This window comes from Notolepis coatsorum, assembly GCF_963971535.1.
Source record: "Notolepis coatsorum genome assembly, chromosome: 5".
Taxonomy (NCBI): Eukaryota; Metazoa; Chordata; class Actinopteri; order Aulopiformes; family Paralepididae; genus Notolepis; species Notolepis coatsorum.
Window position 1 is genome coordinate 139125393 of NC_140169.1, and position 20000 is coordinate 139145392.

Here is a 20000-nt window from a genome sequence, read left to right on the forward strand (position 1 = left end):
ATGTGCATGTGTGAATAAATATAGTCTGCAGACTTATTAAAAAAGCTTCCAGAAGGTGTTGTGAATTGATCTGTGGGGGAATATATTTAAGTAATAATATAAGTGTGCAGACTCTATATTGGTGACCTTGCCATGTTCATGTGCGTATATATGCAGATGTATATCGGAAAGACATAAATCATACAATGTATTGTTTGTTCATCTGTATCCTGCGGTCTCCACTGCTGGTTCATCTCCGCTCGCAAGGTCACCAACATACACACGTTCATATCCACGTATACTAAATAAGATTTAGAATATTCCAAGGTTTAAGAGTATAGTTAATGATGCTCTCCACCACTCAGCCTGGCTGTCCCATTACAGCAGAAACTCGACACAACCTCGCTAGTTGCTTGGCTCTTTTCTTTGGTAGACCTGGGAGATTTAAGACACGAATGGCAAGTCTCTGTGTCCCACACACATACAATTAACACTAGCAACCGCACACACAAGCATGCTCACTACTGCACGTTTCAAGCGCTTTATTTGATTCCACCAATGACATTCTACATACATACAGAGGACACACACACACACCTACACACACACAACACACGTAAGCTCACTAGCTTAAACATGTGCACACTGCACACACACACACACAGACATGGTTTGCGCATTGGGACTTACTGATTTTCTGTCACCGCTGTCCTATTTGATTACTTCAAAACAACGCGTGCAGCCGCACACACACACACACACACACACACACACACACACACACACACACACACACACACACACACACACGTGCAGACACACACACACACGTGCAGACACACACTGCGTTCCATGTGTCTTAAGGCCCTAACATCTTAATGTGTGTGTCTCTGCCTGCAGGGGACGCAGTGGGAAGATCCGTGTTCTCTCCATGAAGATGGGATTGCTGTCGCTCGCCAAGGGTCATCTGGAGGAGAAATACAAATGTAAGTTGCTTGCATCTCCACACACACACAGTCACACACGCACACACACACAATCCTGTTATTCTGTAGACCAAGACAACACACACACACACACACATGCGGTCAGCTTCTCTGTTGTACCCGCTCGTGGAGGCGGTAGCCGATCCCACGCTGCCTCATCACCGCTGTAATCCTGGCTGACAGGGAGGCGAGCCGGAGAAGAGAGGCCCCCCAGATTGGATGAGAGGACTCCCCTCCATTCTGTTTTATTTCTCTCTCGCGTCCCTATTTTCTATTTCTATTTAATTTTCGGGGATTAGAGGGAGAAGATACAGGGCTACTGCGCTGAGAGAGGCCTGTCATTTTCACTTCTCGTCTCTCTCTCCTCCTCTCTCTTTCTTCATCTCTATCTCTCTCTCTCTCTCTCTCTCTCTCTCTCTCTGTGCCCTTATCAGTACTGCTCTCTCTCTCACTCTGCAGTCTCTTTACTCTTTATTCCTCTTCCTCTTTCTCTCTCTTTCTCTCTCTCTCTTTCCTCATCTCTCTTTCTCTCTCTCTCTTTCTTCCTGTATATCTCTTTCTCCGTGCCCTTATCTATACTGCTCTCTCACTCTGCTGTCTCTTTGCTCTCTCTTTCTTCCTCTCTCTTTCTTCCTTTCTTTCTCTTTGCCCTTATCTATACTGCTCTCTCACTCTGCTGTCTCTTTGCTCTCTCTTTCTTCCTCTCTCTCTTTCTCTGTGCCCTTATCTCTACTGCTTTCTTCTCTCTCTCACTCTGTTGTCTCTTTGCTCTCTCTCTGTATTCCTCTCTCTTTCTCTATGCCCTGATAATGATTTATTTTCTCTCTATTGCTCTCTCTCTCTTTCTTTCCATCTCTGCGCTCTGATTGTACCATTATTTCTCTATCTCTACTGCTCTCTCTCACCCCTTTCTCCCTCCCTTTCCTCCTTCTCTCTCCCTCTCCCTCTCTCTCCTCGTTCTCCTCCCCCTTCTCTCTCCTCCCTATCCCTCACTCTCCTCCTCCTCCTCCCACTCCCTCTCTCTCCTCCCTCTCCCTCTCTCTCCTCCCGCTCCATCTCTCTCCTCCTTCTGTCTCCTCCCGCTCCCCTCACTCTCGTCCTTCTGTCTCCTCCCGCTCCCTCTCGCTCCTCCTTCTCTCTCCTCCTTCTGTCTCCTCCCGCTCCCTCTCGCTCCTCCTCCTCTCTCTCCTCCCGCTCCATCTCTCTCCTCCTTCTGTCTCCTCCCGCTCCCCTCTCTCTCCTCCTTCTCCTCCCCTTCTCTCTCCTCCCTCTCTCCTCCCGCTCTCTCTCTCTCCTCCTTCTCTCTCCTCCCACTCCCTCTCTCTCCTCCTCCTCTCTCCGCCCGCTCCCCTCTCTCTATGACGCTGACTCTGTCTCTGAGTCCATTCGTTCCACTGGCGAGTTCTATTAGGTGGAGAAGGGGCTCAAGCACGCTTGGTTGCCCCCATCCTCCTGTAGACTTTAATTGGCTGTCAGAACCACACACACACACACACACACACACACACACACACACACACACACACACACACACACACACACACACACACACACACACACACACACACACACACACACACACACACACACACACACACACACACACACACACACACACACACACACACACACACACACACACACACACACACACACACACACACACACACACACACACACATACATACACACACACACACACAACCTGACACATGCCCTTTCGACTCTCAATTTGACAACTTGTGTAATATATCAATTATATCCTGTTGCAGAGAAAGATTGGGACATGCGGTCTTGAAGGACGGGGGGTTGATCAATGACATGACAATGGATGTGTGTGGGTGTGGGTGGGTGTGTGCATCACTATCACAACTATGATTCATGCAAGTGCTGACATCAAGGCTGGTGTTTATGCATGCATACGCACACACACACACACGCACGCACACACACACACACACACACACACACACACACACACACACACACCCACACACACACACACACACACACACACACACACACACACACACACACACACACACACACACACACACACACACACACACACACACACACACACACACAGTATCACAGAACATAACAGGAGCTGACACCAGGGGGAGGGTGTCCCACCAACATCAAAGTCACCAACAGGCAGAACAGAAAGAATTGTCATGCCCCCCCCCCCTTCTCTTCTATCTCTTTCTTTCTCTCTCTTCTCTCTCAAATCCCCGCTCTCCCTCGAGTCAGCTATTCAACCATTCAGTCATTCAGCCGACCTTTATTTGGTCTAGAAAATCACAGAGTTCAACTCTCATTCCAGACGATTGTTGAGAAATACAGCACACAATAAATCAATAAAAAAAACGACTGCAGGCTGGGGTGAAACGGTTGGTCGTTGAAGATTTAAACGGTCTAAAGGCGACTAAAGTATTTGAAGGTAGACGAAGAAGGCACACGCCGGGTTTAAAGGGGAACTACAGATGTGTTCAGAACTCGTATTTTATTCCTATGGTTTAAGTACAGTAAAAAGATATTAGTGAACTCTCTCCTTAATCCCCAAAAAATGTGTGGTGTCATCAGGTATTAAGTCTAAAGCTGCTCCATAGACGATGGATTGGGAGAGATGGTAAAGAGGACACTGAGAGCACTAGGGATGGGTACCTTTCACATTTGAACCGATACTGGTACCGGTACCTGTGAATCGATACCGGTACCCAACGGTACATTTTTTCTGTACTTTAGTCTCAAGAAATTTAATCTACCTACCTCAGTTGTGAAAAAAAAAATCCAAACTTCAAATAACTACAATTTCGACAGTTTTCGGCTTGCCATTGCTCCGACTGCTTTGTTGTTGAATCAAGTCAAATCCTAGGTAAGCATGTATTGTGCGTGTGAACGTTGACATGAAAAGAAAAAAGTAAAAAAATTTTTTTTTTTTTTTTGTATCTCACTTGATTCGATACTCTGTAGTACCAACGTGTTTTGGTTCGGTACCTCAAAAGTACCGAATTCGGTACCCATCCCTAGAGAGCACCCAGGGGAATGTTCTGAGGGGTCCATATATGGGTCCATTTTTCTATTTCAGAACTTAGCATACTATTGTAGAATAAAGCTTATAAATCTTTTTTTTTTTAAAGAATTAAATCACACAAAATCTGTCAAATAATCCGTCAGAAGCTCCAGACATAACTGATGAGGACCTCACAGTTTGAGTATTGATTCTCTGGTTTCTGGCTCTGCGAGAGAGATTTCTTTATTTTGAGTGTCATTACCCTTTAAGATCGGCGCCAGGCCACGGGTTGAACTTTAAAGGTGCACTCACTGACGGCATAGACTCGAACCGAACGACGCACGTCATTTAACGGTTCAGTCTACGCGGTCGTCACCCCTGGCGCGGTCGTGGACTCGACTGCTAAATTACATCCCAGTCCTCACTTCAAAACAATCAACATCTCATTCCACACGTCTCTGACCGCGGGAAAGGTACATTAACCCTTTCACTGCCACTCACACCATTAGAGCACACAGACTCAACACAGACTCACACCGTTAGAGCACACAGACTCAACACAGACTCAACACAGACTCAACACACTCAACAGACTCACACCGTTAGAGCACACAGACTCAACACAGACTCAACACAGACTCACAGCGTTAGAGCACACAGACTCAACACAGACTCAAGACAGACTCACACCGTTAGAGCACACAGACTCAACACAGACTCACACCGTTAGAGCACACAGACTCAACACAGACTCAACACAGACTCACACCGTTAGAGCACACAGACTCAACACAGACTCAACACAGACTCAACACAGACTCAACACAGACTCAACACCGTTAGAGCACACAGACTCAACACAGACTCAACACAGACTCAACACAGACTCACAGCGTTAGAGCACACAGACTCAACACAGACTCAACACAGACTCACACCGTTAGAGCACACAGACTCAACACAGACTCAACACAGACTCACACCGTTAGAGCACACAGACTCAACACAGACTCAACACAGACTCACACCGTTAGAGCACACAGACTCAACACAGACTCAACACAGACTCAACACAGACTCAACACAGACTCACACCGTTAGAGCACACAGACTCAACACAGACTCAACACAGACTCAACACAGACTCACTCGGCGCTGATGGCGAAGACCTTCTATGTCGTGCCGTTGGTTGAAATAAAGTCCACAGTTTAAATGGAGTTTTCCCCACGCGGCACACAGCATGGCGCCGTAACGCAACTGTATGACTGCAGGGAGCGTGTTCCACACTGTCAGCAGAAAGAGAGAGATGAGGAGGAGATGAGGAGAGGAGTGGATTGAGAGAAAGATTCAAACATTTTGAACATTTTGTTTTTATTTTTTTTTCTCTCTCCCTCCCCTCAGTCCTGTTCAGCCAGGTGGCGTCAGTAGGTGACACATGTGACCAGAGACAGCTGGGTCTGCTGCTCCACGATGCCATCCAGATTCCCCGGCAGCTGGGGGAGGTGGCCGCCTTCGGGGGTTCCAACATCGAGCCCAGCGTCCGGAGCTGCTTCCAGCACGTATGTCCACACACACACACACATGCACACACACACACACACACACACACACACACACACACACACACACACACACACACACACACACACACACACACACACACACACACACACACACAAGTTGTAGGTATACATATGGTAGGACTGCACCATTAATCGAAATGTTATCAAAATTGCATTATATTGCATATTATGCCTAGCCCGGCTGCATTATTTGATAAAGGCAAGATCTGTATCAAAATATACACTATCTTCTGTTCTGGCCAGGAGATTGCTATTATTTAAATGGAGGGCCCAATTCCACCTATATATACATTCATTGGGCCAGGGAGGTCATGTATCATATTAAATTGGAAAATATGAGGTATACTGTCAGAGGATGTACGAGACAATTCCATACTATTTGGCAACCTTTCCTAACCTTTTTTTTTGAGGACATGGAAGCTGACAGCATGACAATGTGACCAGTTTTTGTTGTATTATTTATTTAGTTTTTCATAATGTATATGTCTGTTATTGGGGGGGGGGGGGGGGGGGGTGGTGAGGGTTTTGACTTAATTTATTTTATTTCTGTTGGTTCTTTTTGGACCTGTTATAATGTGGGAAACTTGAAATAAAAATACCTTATACAAATATATCAATAGGGAGGTGTAGTGGTTACGTCATTGCCGTTTTTCGCGCTCCACCCTCTGTCCAACGCAATGTATTTCCCCATTGCCCATTTCTAAATCGTCTCGTTTAAAACAAATAAAGCATTAACATTTGCATGGTGTACCTTTCTGTGCTTATTCATCCACAATCTATAGCTCAAAATGAAAATATTTGCAATTAATCATAAAAAAAAATTGCCACATTTTATTTCAACCATAAATGCTTAAACAATAATGTTAGTGGTAGAGGGGAACTCGTTTTGTGCAAAAATGGAAAGCTTTTCAATTTCCATGCGGCAGAATTGTTACAATAGCCGATAATCCATTTTCCCAATGATGAATCCCTATACGGGTGGAACAACCAGTGACGTCGGACTACACCTCCCTCTAGTGGCGGCTAGTGGAACAACCAGTGACGTCGGCCTACACCTCCCTATATCGTGGTGCTGCCAGGAGGCCGTGACCTACACGTCACATGATCATATTCCACAGACTTAAGCATTTGAGTCCCACAAAAATCACACCATGATCATTTACATTTTCTTTCCCATGAAAAGGCATATCGTGAAGAAAAACAAGATAAGATGTTCCTTTTATTAATCCCCTCGGGGACATCCAGGTGTATTATGTATTATTCCCTGTGATATGATTAATCACATAGCAGTTGCAGTAGACTTATCTGGCCAAAGAAAATCGCAATATGATTTTCCTCCTCGATAGAGATATGGACACATTTAGCATTTTAAAATAAAAATGGGGTTTGGTGGTGGTGGAGGAGGAGGGGCTAGGGCTAGCATCTTCCTTAACCCTTTCACTACCTCACTGTAACGGTTCCAGGGAGGACAATGTAAACAGTGGCCACAATGTAAATAGTGGTCACAATGAGAACAGTGGTCTCCTACCTGGTCTCCTACCTCCCTCTAGTGGCCAGATGGTGCAGGCGGCCATTTTGGTCATCTGGCCACTAGAGGGAGGTAGGAGTTCCCCACCCAGTCCATGGCTGACAGATCCAGTGAGAGAACAAAGACAGGTCCTGAGAGCAGCTGAAAGGAAGTATAGAAAGTCACGCCTCACTGCTGACATCGACACATATCACAACCTCTTGTTAACATTCTCCAAAACCATCACTAATGCCAAAGCTTCTTTCTTCCACCATAGGATCGAGGCCTCTGCCAAGAATCTTCGCAAACTGCATGCTACCATGTCCTCCCTCCTCACTCCCCCCCCACCCCCCCCTCCCTCATCTTTCTCTGCCGAAGACTTTGCGATCTTCTTTGAGGAAAAAGTGGAGAACATCCGCAGCTCCTTCTCCCAACCCCCACCCATTCCAAATGCTGAATCGAGAACCTCATCCTTCACTCTGTCATCTTTCTCTCCCATTACAGAAGCAGAGACCCTGACACTGGTAACGTCAAACCGTCCGACTACTTGCCAGCTGGACCAGCTACCCTCCCCACTCCTCCAGACCATAGCACCAGACATCCTCCCATTCCTAACTGCAACCATCAACTCCTCACTCAACTCGGGGGTGGTCCCCACCTCCCTAAAACAAGCCAGAGTCACGCCGCTCATAAAAAAACCAACCCTGAACCCTACCGTCATAGGCAACTACCGTCCTGTCTCTCTTCTCTCCTTCCTTTCTAAAACACTTGAACGTGCTGTATCCAACCAACTTACTGCTTATCTCTTACAGAATGACCTCCTAGACCCTAATCAGTCAGGCTTCAGGACTGGTCACTCCACAGAGACAGCCCTCATTGCGGTCACAGAGGCACTTCACTTAGCAAAAGCGAAAGGCCTCTCCTCTGTCCTGATTCTCCTAGATCTATCTGCAGCCTTCGACACAGTCAACCACCAGATCCTCCTTGCGGCCCTCGCAGGAATGGGAGTGGCTGGCTCTGCGCTGACATGGCTGTCATCATACCTCAATGACCGCTCCTACCAAGTGTCATGGAGAGGGACCCTGTCGGCCACCCGCCCCCTGCGGACGGGTGTCCCCCAGGGCTCGGTTTTAGGACCCCTTCTCTTCTCCCTCTACACTAAATCACTGGGTAACATTATCACGTCCCATGGCTTCTCCTACCATTGTTATGCCGACGATACTCAACTCTTCCTCTCCTTCCCTCCCTCAGATATCCACGTCTCTGAGCGGATCTCGGCCTGTCTGTCCGACATCTCAGCCTGGATGACGTCCAACCACCTCAAACTGAACCTAAGCAAAACAGAATTGCTCCACCTGCCGGCCAAATCCTCCCCCCTAACCGACCTTTCAATCACAGTCGAGAATACAGCTGTGACTGCGTCCCCGACCGCCAAGAACCTTGGTGTTGTCCTCGACGACCAGTTGAACTTCTCTGCTCACATCGCAGCGACGACCAGAACCTGCCGATTCCTCCTGAGCAACGTCAGAAGGATACGCCCCTTCCTGACAAAAGAAGCCACCCAACTCCTCGTCCAATCAACAGTCATCTCCCGCCTCGACTACTGCAATGCACTGCTCGCTGGCCTCCCGGCCACTGCCACTAAGCCTCTTCAACTCATTCAGAACGCAGCGGCCCGCCTGATCTCAAACCTACCGAAGTCGGCCCATGTCACCCCACTTCTTAGGGACCTGCACTGGCTCCCCATTGCTGCACGAATCCGCTTCAAGGCCCTCGACCTAGCATACCGTGCGGCAAAGGGAACCGCTCCCGCCTACCTCCGGTCAATGGTCTCTAACTACACACCCTCAAGACCCCTACGCTCTGCATCTTCTGGCCGCCTCAGACCTACTCCTATCCAAGCTCCGGGAGGGTCATCAAAGAGAAGTCGCCTATTCTCAGTCCTTGCCCCACAATGGTGGAATGAACTACCCACCCCAGTTAGGACAGCCGAATCACGTCCAATCTTTCGCCGTCGACTAAAGACGCACTTCTTCAACCATTATCTGAATAAAAAAAAAAAAAAAAGAAAAACAATAAAAAAATCTAACCCTAACTAACCGTACTGTCATGCACTTGTCCTAATAAACTAACCTACACTGTAGCACTCAACACTTTGATGAACATTGTTGCTCAGCTGATAGAGTTGTGCCCTTCCTGATGGCTTGTCGTACAGAACTTGTAAGTCGCTTTGGATAAAAGCGTCAGCTAAATGACTAAATGTAAATGTAAATGTAAATGTAGGAGACCACTGTTCTCATTGTGACCACTATTTACATTGTCCTCCCTGGAACCGTTACACCACACTACAGAAGGGTTAACGCTTTCACTACCACGAGACCGAAGGTTAACCTTTCACTACCACACTACAGATGGTTAAACCTTTCACTACCACACTACAGACGGTTAAACCTTTCACTACCACACTACAGACGGTTAAACCTTTCACTACCACACTACAGACGGTTAAACCTTTCACTACCACACTACAAAGGTCACCATCAAAGATTTGTGATGGGACGAAATCGTTTTTAGAATGTTGCAGAGACAATTGCAGCGGTGAGTGGTGTTAAGTGGAGTCTCTGGAGTCTCAACAGACCAGAGATGGATGTAGCTACATAGACTATATATATATATATATATTAGCGATGGGCATCGATTGTCGAATATATTCGACTAGTAAAATATATCTCGGTTGTACTGACTGTTTTAGACGGAGCCTACCTGCTCACAGGCATAATAACGACAGACATAATAACATCCCATAATGTCGCCGTGTTCCTTTTTGAAGCTCGTCGTTCTCATGCTATTCAGTGGCCACTGTTGACTCGACCTCGGTGCTCCTGGCTCTCTCCGCTCACGCCGTGCTGCCGGAGCGCCCGGCCTCGTTCCCCCGCTGCTCTCAGTCGCCGTGGTTACGAGGGTCATCCGGTGGCCTCGATGTAAAACCGCGAACGTTTCATCTGAGTTTTAATTATACATATATATATATATATATATATATGGACCGGCTCGGCAGGCTTTAATGCTGTGATGTTTCCCTGCCAGTGTAAGGCAAGGCGCTCCATGACGCCTGTTTTTTTCCGACTTCACTCAGGTGTATTATTGATACTCTCATTGATACTATGTTTGAGAGAGAGCGAGAGAGAGGGAGAGAGAGAGAGAGAGAGGGAGAGAGGGAGGGAGGGAGGGAGAGGGGGAGAGAGAGAGAAAGAGAGAGAAAGAGAGAGAGACGCATGCGAGTCCTCAGCCCTTGTGTGGGTGAATGTAACACGTTCCTAGCGTTTTCTTTCCCCTATTATTTCATGCACACTTTATTCATTGTTTTAAATTATTATTTTCTTTTGAGTTATTTTGTGCATCACTCCGTTTTGAATTTGATGCAAATTTGCAATGCACGAGGGTCATCCGTTTGTGTTAAATGGCTGCATGAAGCAAGCATTTGTTGACTCGTGTTGACAAGAGTATTAAAACTTGAAAAATATCCGTTTAAGGTAGATTTAGAACGGATCAAAAAATATGCGATTAATTTGCGATTAACTATGGACAGTCATGCGATTAATCGGATTAAATAAATGGAATGTTCTGAATTGTAAAAACAGGAAAGTCAGACAGTCAAATTGACACAGTAGTAGGCTACAGTCTAGTGTTATGAGAGGTTCTCTCTCATGGCTCAGCGCTCCGCCCTGGTCCCTGTGGGCACGGAGCAACGCTGAGTCCATCACCCATGGTGGGTGGAGTTGACACAGAATGACTTGTTATTGCTGCTACTGACCGCCATTTTAACCAAAAAAAGAGCCCGTTCAGACAATAAAGTCATGATAAATATAGGCCCAAATAACTAAACAAACAAAGACATAAATAAATAGCCTAAATAACTAAATAAACTATTTGATAAATGAGCTAAATATATATGTACCCATACTGTAGATCACACAATAAATCAAATTAAAGGTCTATCCTGGCGACCGCCGTTAATGAAGCAGGCGGAAGAGCTGCATGCAGCCGTGCCGTGGAGCTCTGCCGTAACAAACTATAATAATAATAATAATAATAATAAATTTTATTTATAAAGTGCTTTTCAGGAACCCAAAGACGCTGACAATGAGCAAAGGAGAGAGAGAAAGTAGGGAAGGGGGAAGGGAGGTGGTAGGTTGGACTTTGGAGGAGGGTGGTTATGGGTGGGGAAGGTTGTATGCTTGGGAGAACAGGTAGGTTTTGAGTCGGGATTTAAAGGTGGAGAGTGAGGGAGAGTCTCGGACAGTCTGAGGGAGGGTGTTCCACAGTCTGGGTGCAGCTCGTGAAAAAGCCCAGTCACCAAAACGTTTAAGTTTAGATGGCGGGACAGTGAGGGAAACAGTGGAAGAGGACGGGATGGAACGGGTGGGGCGGTAGGGGAGAAGGAGGTCAGTCAATCAGGTGGGGGGGGGGGGGGGGGGGGGCAGGCTATGGAGGGCAGGCTATGGAGGGCTTTGAAGGTGAGGAGTAGTGTATTTTTTGTATTTATTTATTAACACAGTTAAACAAAAGTAAAAACAATACATAATAAGTTATAACCATTGTGAAGGAGACGTTGGAAGCCTAGAGGCTTATCGAGAACTTCCCCTGTTTTATAAAATCAAACATACAAAAATACAAAAATATACATATTATAAAATACCAGAATACATTAAAAAGATACGTGTTAATACAAACATACATACACACAGTACATACATGCATATACTGTATACTGCATACATAATAATATATAACAACCCACCCACCTGCCTACAAACCTACCCACCCACATAACCAAAATCATACCTACAATGTATGACCTATTTATCTATCTACTACTTTTGGATATGAGCATTTTTTTGTAGTTTGCTTTAAAAATAAGCAGAGATGGAGATTTCCTCAGCATTGGATCAGCTGCATTCCAAAGATTGGACCCTCTATACCTCACTGAGAACTGTCTAAGTGAAGTACCACAATAAGGTATATGCAGGTCCCTGGACTGACGTGTAACATATGAATGAACATCTGAATTAAAAGGAAAAAAAACTATTAAAACCATTTGGTAGATTGTGATCATAAATGCATTTGTACACAAATATACATATCTGTAAAGAATTAACCTCAGACAGTCAGAATGTTTAGTTTCTTGAAAAGAGGAGCAGATGGTTCAAATCGATCTGAGAGGGTTGCCAGTCTAACAAATCTTTTTTGAAGTAAAATAATTTTTTGAAGATGAGATGAATGAGTGCTAGCCCATATTATGTTACAATAAGATATGTAAGGAAAGATAAGACTATAATACAGGATTAAAAACTTCTATTTATCAATGAACACACCTTCCTAATTATACCTACTGTCTTCATTGCTTTTTTACAAACATGATCAATGTGTTTTTTCCAATTGAGTTTATCATCAACTAAGATCCCTAAAAACTTTGTTGAAGTTACTTGTTTGATTTCGGTGTTACTGATTAATAGCTTTGCCTCCTTTTTCTAATAACTTTTACCTTTATTACAAAATACAATAAAATTAGATTTTTCTACATTTAACGATAGCTTATTAGTCTGGAACCAATCTGAGACACAAGATAAACCATCATTGGCTTCCCTAATTAATACTGCAAAATTATCATGTGACATTATAATGTTGGTGTCATCAGCAAACAAGATCGAGAATACTCTAGGAGATACCCAAGCAAAATCATTTATATAAATCAAAAATAAAAGGGGGCCAAGTATAGAGCCCTGAGGAACCCCACAGACTAGCTTTGCCCTGTCAGAGTCATCGCTATTAATGGAAACAAACTGTTCCCTATTATAAAGATAGTCACTGAGCCATTTAATCACGTCACCAGCCAAACCATACCTCTGAAGCTTTGATATAAGTATTTTATGGTCCACAGTATCAAATGCTTTGGATAGATCCAGAAATATACCAATTGAAAATTGCTTGTTGTCTAGTGCATCTGTGATTCTATCTATAAACTGTAAGAGAGCCATGTAAGTAGAGTGTTTCTGTCTGAAACCGTATTGATGTTCATATAATATATTGTCATTAAGATGTTTAAAAATGCTGGTATAAACCAGCTTCTCTAATATTTTAGACATGGACGGTAATATCAAAATCGGTCTGTAATTGGAAAATAAGGATGAGTCACCAGATTTAAACAGAGGTATAACTTTTGCCACTTTCAAGTCTCCTGGAACAACACCCGTTTCCAGGGAGAGTGAAAAAACGTGGTTCAATGGCTCAATTATTGAAGGTAATACCTCTTTAAGCAGACTACTTTTAATATTAGCATAACCTGCTGCTGAGTTTTTTTTATTTAAAATAATATTTTGTATTTCTTCAGAGGTAGGTGGTTCAAATAATAGACATAGATGGGTACTGACCTTGAATCTTGTCAAGTGGACAGTTATTTGTGCTTTTAATATTTCTAGCCAAGGAAATTCCAATGTTTACACAATAATTATTGAAACCATTTGCCATCTCTGATGAGTTTGTGTATGTTCCATTTCCATCCACAAAAGTAGTTTGAAATGAAACGGCATGCCTTTTTTTATTAAGTAATTGATTTATGACGTTCCATGTCGATTTTATGTTGCTGGCAGCTTCTTTAAATTTATCGGAATAATATGTCTTTTTTGCTGCACGAAGCAAGTATGTAAATTTATTTTTGAATTTTTTGTAAACATCTGATTTTAAAGGGGTCGGGCTAGTCACAAACTTTTTGTATAATTTTTTTTTTCTTCTTTGCAGATTTCAGCAAGCCAGAAGTAAACCATGGTATTTCCATTTGACCTTCATATTAAATAGATTTCTGATGCAAAGTAAAGTCTGAAAGCAATACAAATCTGATTACGTTTTTTACAGTTTTTAGCTGGTCATCAATAATCCACGTCAAATTACACTTCGAAGTAACCTTCCCACTCCTGATTGGTGTGTCTGGGTAGTGTAGAGGTCTAAGATCCCGCCTACCACCACAGAGACCCAGGGGTCCAATTCCTGGCAGCGGTACCTCAATTGTTTGTGGGTGGGAAGCCGGTCGGGGATACTGGTCGTTGCAATAGCGTCTCCTACTGGTCGGTCGGGCGCCTGTTCAGCAAGGAGGGGATCAGGGGGGTGATGGTGTGAACTTCCACACGCCTTACGTTCTCCTAGTGAAACTCCTCGCTGTCAGGTGAAAAGAAGCAGATGGCGATTCCACATGTATCGGAGGAGGCATGTGGTAGTCTACACCCTCCCCAGACCGACAGTAGGGCAGCATGTGGTAGTCTACACCCTCCCCAGACCGACAGTATAGGGCAGCATGTGGTAGTCTACACCCTCCCCAGAGCGACAGTATAGGGCAGCATGTGGTAGTCTACACCCTCCCCAGACCGACAGTATAGGGCAGCATGTGGTAGTCTACACCCTCCCCAGACCGACAGTATAGGGCAGCATGTGGTAGTCTACACCCTCCCCAGACCGACAGTAGGGCAGCATGTGGTTAGTCTACACCCTCCCCAGACCGACAGTAGGGCAGCATGTGGTAGTCTACACCCTCCCCAGACCCACAGTATAGGGCAGCATGTGGTAGTCTACACCCTCCCCAGACCCACAGTATAGGGCAGCATGTGGTAGTCTACACCCTCCCCAGACCCACAGTATAGGGCAGCATGTGATAGTCTACACCCTCCCCAGACCCACAGTATAGGGCAGCATGTGGTAGTCTACACCCTCCCCAGACCGACAGTAGGGCAGCATGTGGTAGTCTACACCCTCCCCAGACCGACAGTATAGGGCAGCATGTGGTAGTCTACACCCTCCCCAGACCGACAGTATAGGGCAGCATGTGGTTAGTCTACACCCTCCCCAGACCGACAGTAGGGCAGCATGTGGTTAGTCTACACCCTCCCCAGACCAACGACCAGGAGGCAAAGTCTGATTGTTATTGAAGTGTTTCTTCCCCTCCACTTCCCTCCAGGCCTCCAGCGCGTCCCTCGCTCACTCTTTACGAGGACGTCTTCATATGCAGGCTCCGCCGGCCAGCTCTGCATCCTCCTATGGTTCACTGTACCGTCTCACTCCCCGTCTCACTCCCCGCCCCGCACGGTGTTATCGGTGCCCATCGGGTGTTAACCCCCTGAGTTTATCTCCTGAGCGTCTCTCTCCTATTTTAACCACGTTCCTCCTCATCCTCAACAGGATTTTGCCGTTTCATGTTTCTCAAATCCGATCTCTCCCCCCGGCGGCTCGCGTTTCGGTGGCGGGAGTCGTACATTTGGAGCGAGACGGTGAAATTAAGTAAGCTATAGATTTCCCTGATTCCCCCGCGCTGCTGCGCCTCCCAAAATAGCAACTGACGGAGTGTGGCTGACATTGGGAACGACACTAAGGGTGTTAGCAGCAGCAGCAGCCAGCGAACCATCATCAGCTCTCTGTTTTCACTGCTGAACATCCCGGCACGTCCCTTTCTTTAGTCTCATTCCCCCCCCCCTCAATCTCAAGGTTCAAGTTTCTTTATTAGTTGTCATACACCAAAATACAGAATACTTTTTTTTTTTTTTTAAACTTTGGCCATTTCCCTGGCTCTTTTATACGTTTATCGCATTTATACTTGGTCAAGTTCGACCGACAGAAGCAGGCTGAAAGGGTTCAGATGGGGGGGAAGACACTCTGGGAAAGGCACGGCTGCAGTCCGGGATTCGAACTCGCTCAGCCCCAGATCCGTGACGAGCACGGTTGTCCACGGCGCTGAAATAGCACTCGCGGTACGTGGTGAGCTACTGGAGCTCCCCAATACAGAATACTTTTATATGAAATGCTTCTTTCTCTTTTGCTCCTGAGAGTGCTAGATAAAAATACTTCAGTATAAAATAGAAAGTCGAGTACGTAGACGAGTGTAAACAACACAAAAGTGTTCAATATACATATATACAATATACAATGCAGAGTAGAGAAAAGTAACTGAGTTCTTCAGGCAGTTTTCACATAGGACAGTCGCCAGGTGGGTCGCCGGATAAGATCAAACAAAGCGCTGACAATTGCATGAGCTAACATAACGGAATATGCTGTGTAATATAATGTAGTAATGCTATATTATTTCCACTAACGATTATGAGCTGAACTTAACTTGATTTAGCGTTCATCCTGCGACGCACCCTGGCCCCCTGCTGGGGACTCCTAGTCCTGGAAACCACTGCCATAGAATAACGTGAAGGATCTTACTGCTGCACCCCCCCAGAGCTGCTGTAGCTCGGCAGTGTTTCAGGCCCCTTGTGTCTGGAAGTACCCCTGAAGGACCACCGGGACCATCGCTCCTGTGTCCCTCCTCTCCGTCTCCCTACCGTCTCTTGAGAAACAAAATGCTTTAATAAAGGGCAAAAAATTATACTGTAGTAGTAGTAATAATAATAATAATAGCAACAGGTAATGTTCTCATTGTAACAGTAGACATGGTATACCTTGCCTACAATCTACTGACATGATGATGATATATTTATACACACAAGCATGTTGGCATTCATATGCACACACGCACACACGCACATGCACACACACACACACACACACACACACACACACACACGCACACACGCACGCATGTCATCATCATAATCATACAGAGTCCCTGTGCCCATTAATCATTCAACCATTGAACTAGACAGACAGGCAGGTACCTTAAGCACACACACAAACACACACACACACCGATACACGCACAGACACACACACAGACACAGAAACACGCACACACACACTCTCGCCTTTGCACCAGTGCTGCGTGTCTATTTGACCTCCTAGCAACAGAGATGGTGCTGTGCAGTCACCCAGTCACCCAGTCCATTCACTTTTATAGGCCTGTGATGAACGAGTTGAGACACCATAAATATGGCCCCTTATTACCCCCCTCTCTCTCTCTCTCTCTCTCTCTCTCTCTCTCTCTCCCTCTCCCTCTCCCTCTCCCTCTCCCTCTCCCTCTCCCTCTCCCTCTCCCTCTCCCTCTCTATCTCCTATCTATCTCTCTCTTCTCATCCCTCCATCCATCCTCCCAACAGTAATTAATTTATAAGCGCAATAACTCCTGATGCACAACAGGAAACGGAGAAGAAGGAAGTTGAGGATAAGACTGACGGGGGGAGACTAGAGAGGAGGAGGGAAGAGGAAAGTAAGAGGGCAAAGTGAAGGACTTCAATACTGAGAAACAGGATGGATGGATAGAGGGAGGGATGAATTGATGGATGGGTGGATAGGTGGACAGACATATGAGGCGCGACAGTGGCTCAGGAGGTAGAGCAGTCTCCTGGTAATGAGTGTCCTTGGTCCATGGTCGCCTCCGCCATCAGTGTGTGAATGTGTGAGTGGATGGGTAAAATGTGAGGAACGAATTGTAAAGTGCATTTGGATAAAGGCGCTATATAAATGCACCATTTATATGAGTGGATGATTGGATGGATGGATAGATAAATGAATGAATGGATGGATGGGTCGGTGGAAGGATGGATGGACAGACCGATGAGCGGATGGGTGGGTGGAGTGAAGGAGGGAGGGAGAGATGGGTGGAAGGATGGAGGGTTGGAGAGATGGGTGGATGGATGGATGGATGGATAGAGTGAGGGATGGATCAGTGGAAGGATGGATGGAGGGATGGATGGATGAGTGGATGGATGGAGGGATGAGTGGAAGGATTGAGGAAGTGAGGGAGGGATGGATGAGTGGAGGGAGGGAGGGGAGGATGGATTTAAGGAGGGGGGGGAGATGGATGGATGGGTGGAGAGAGGTATGGATGGAGAGATGGATGGATGGGTGGAGAGAGGTATGGATGGAGAGATGGATGGATAGGTGGAGAGATGCCGTCTATCTGAAGGAATATCCGATCAGTACGATTATTTCCTGAAAGCCAAATGGCTGAAGCGCTGATAAGTCGTACACCTGTCATCAATTAGGCAGAGAATGGAACATCAGGGTGGATGGATGGAAGGAAGGAGGGAGGAGTGAAGGGAGGCGTGGAGAGGGAGGTGGAGGAGAGAGACTCGCTCTGCCAGAGGCCTGCCCTCAACACACATCCACCCAGATGGTCCTTTTTATTAGACAGTGTGTGAGCTTTAGGAATACACAAGCGTCTGACATTTAGACTAGACACACACACACACACACACACACACAGACACAGACACAGACACACACAAACACACAAACAAACAGGGAGGACCAGTGCTATGGCCTCTGAATTATTCCCACCCACAACGCTCCCCGTAGATCTCGTAATGCTATTTTCCGGAGGCTTTTATCCAACTTGCTGACCTTTTCAATGTCTCGAGCGAACCGGAACGACACAGCGTAAAGGAACGGCTGATATGAAGGTGTGGACGGCTGCAACTAATGCCTGGTTTTTCCCGCCTGTTTTTACAGCCCTGTTATGATCCGTGTCGTATGGATATATACTATAGGGAGCGAAGACAATGGCCTGTTTTACAGCCCTGTTATGGATATATAGGGAGCGAAGAGGAAGGCGGCGACGCTGAAATCTGTTTTATGGTTTGTTTTCGTCACGTCCACCGCATTTGTCACCGTCGGTTCCGGGAGCACTTCGTCACCGAGGCCAACGCCAGGGGAAGACGCGTGCATCACCCAACACTACGGCTACGGACCTATAGACAACAACGACAGTTAGGGTATAAACCAATCAATTGAGGAGGTTTATCGACACATTATTTCAACTCTGGGATGTTGTAGGACGTGCTTGTAAAAGTAATTTAGACACGGTCCGTTCCAAACGGCGTGCCCAGAGGCGACTGCTTCTCTCTCTGGTGCTGTTGTAGTGTTTGCAGAATGATCTCCCATCCAGCGCTTGGCCCTCAGTATGTCTGGTGCCGCATTTCTCACAAGGCAATTCTATAGATTGGACCGACTTAATAGATGACTTATACTTGGACTTAGATTGGACTTACTTAAACTGTGAACGTTAAAGGCCCTGCTGGGAGGATTTTGACATTAATATATCGTTGTAAATTCAGTGTCTGCTCCTTGGCAAGATGACTGATTAGGAAACACAATGATAGCGCTGAGAACCGCAACGAGTCCGTTGGTAGCCTCCGTTTTGTGTTCATGTTGCGCCCCTCCAACGGCATTACAGCGCAAAGGAAGCCTTTCTAAAAAGCAATCTGCGTTATCGAACTTTCATCACTTCCATCATTCCATGTGTTTAAGCAGAAACTGCAACAGTCCCTAGCTCACTGTTGTACATGTTGATTCCCCTTCTCCTCTCTCTATATTGCCAGTAGTTAGGCTGTTTTTTTTCTTTTACTTCATTGTGTCTACCTCATTGATGTGTCTTGGATTCATGCATACTGTTTATTTATTTTTTTTTATTTTTTATCAAATCAAATCAAATGTATTTGTATAGCCAGGGCTTCCCAGATCAAGAAGAAACATCACAATAAATCCACAACAGCAAATTAATACATTTTTTACAATACCTCTCCTGGGGCCTCTTGCCCAGGCCATCATTGTAAATGAGAAGCTGAATTGATCATCCTGTGGAAATAAAGGTCAAATAAAAATAACTCCACATTCATGGTTCAAAACGAATCCCATGCAGGAAGCTACCGAGCAACATCTCCATAGGTCAGTGTTTGCAACACAAAGCAATGTGGTCTTATGGGAATTTGTCTACCAATTGTTTTGGCTATGGTCTCATTTGTTTACTGTCATTATACCAATGTACGGTATCACAACTGATATATGATATGGTATTGTTGAACATGATCCTTGCAGTAGCTTTAAACGATCACGTCTTGTTTAGGTTTGAATGTTCTCGGGGTGACTCGTCCTGACCCCGCCCTCCTCCCCCCCCCCAGGTGACCAATAAGGTGGAGCTGGAGCCCAGGCAGTTTGTCGATTGGATG

At 45.8% G+C, this 20000-nt stretch overlaps 1 protein-coding gene across 1 annotated transcript in view; it reads left to right on the forward strand.

Annotated features, from left to right (window-relative positions):
• LOC311229107 (utrophin-like) overlaps positions 1–20000 on the forward strand; it is a gene marked incomplete at its 3' end in the record, with an annotated part of 228255 nt that overhangs the window by 194119 nt on the left and 14136 nt on the right. Inside the window, 3 exon segments of the mRNA XM_084315124.1 lie at positions 880–965; positions 5383–5540; positions 19953–20000. The exon segment at positions 19953–20000 is cut by the window's right edge and continues 119 nt beyond it. Of these exon segments, the coding sequence (XP_084171250.1) occupies positions 880–965; positions 5383–5540; positions 19953–20000 (292 nt within the window).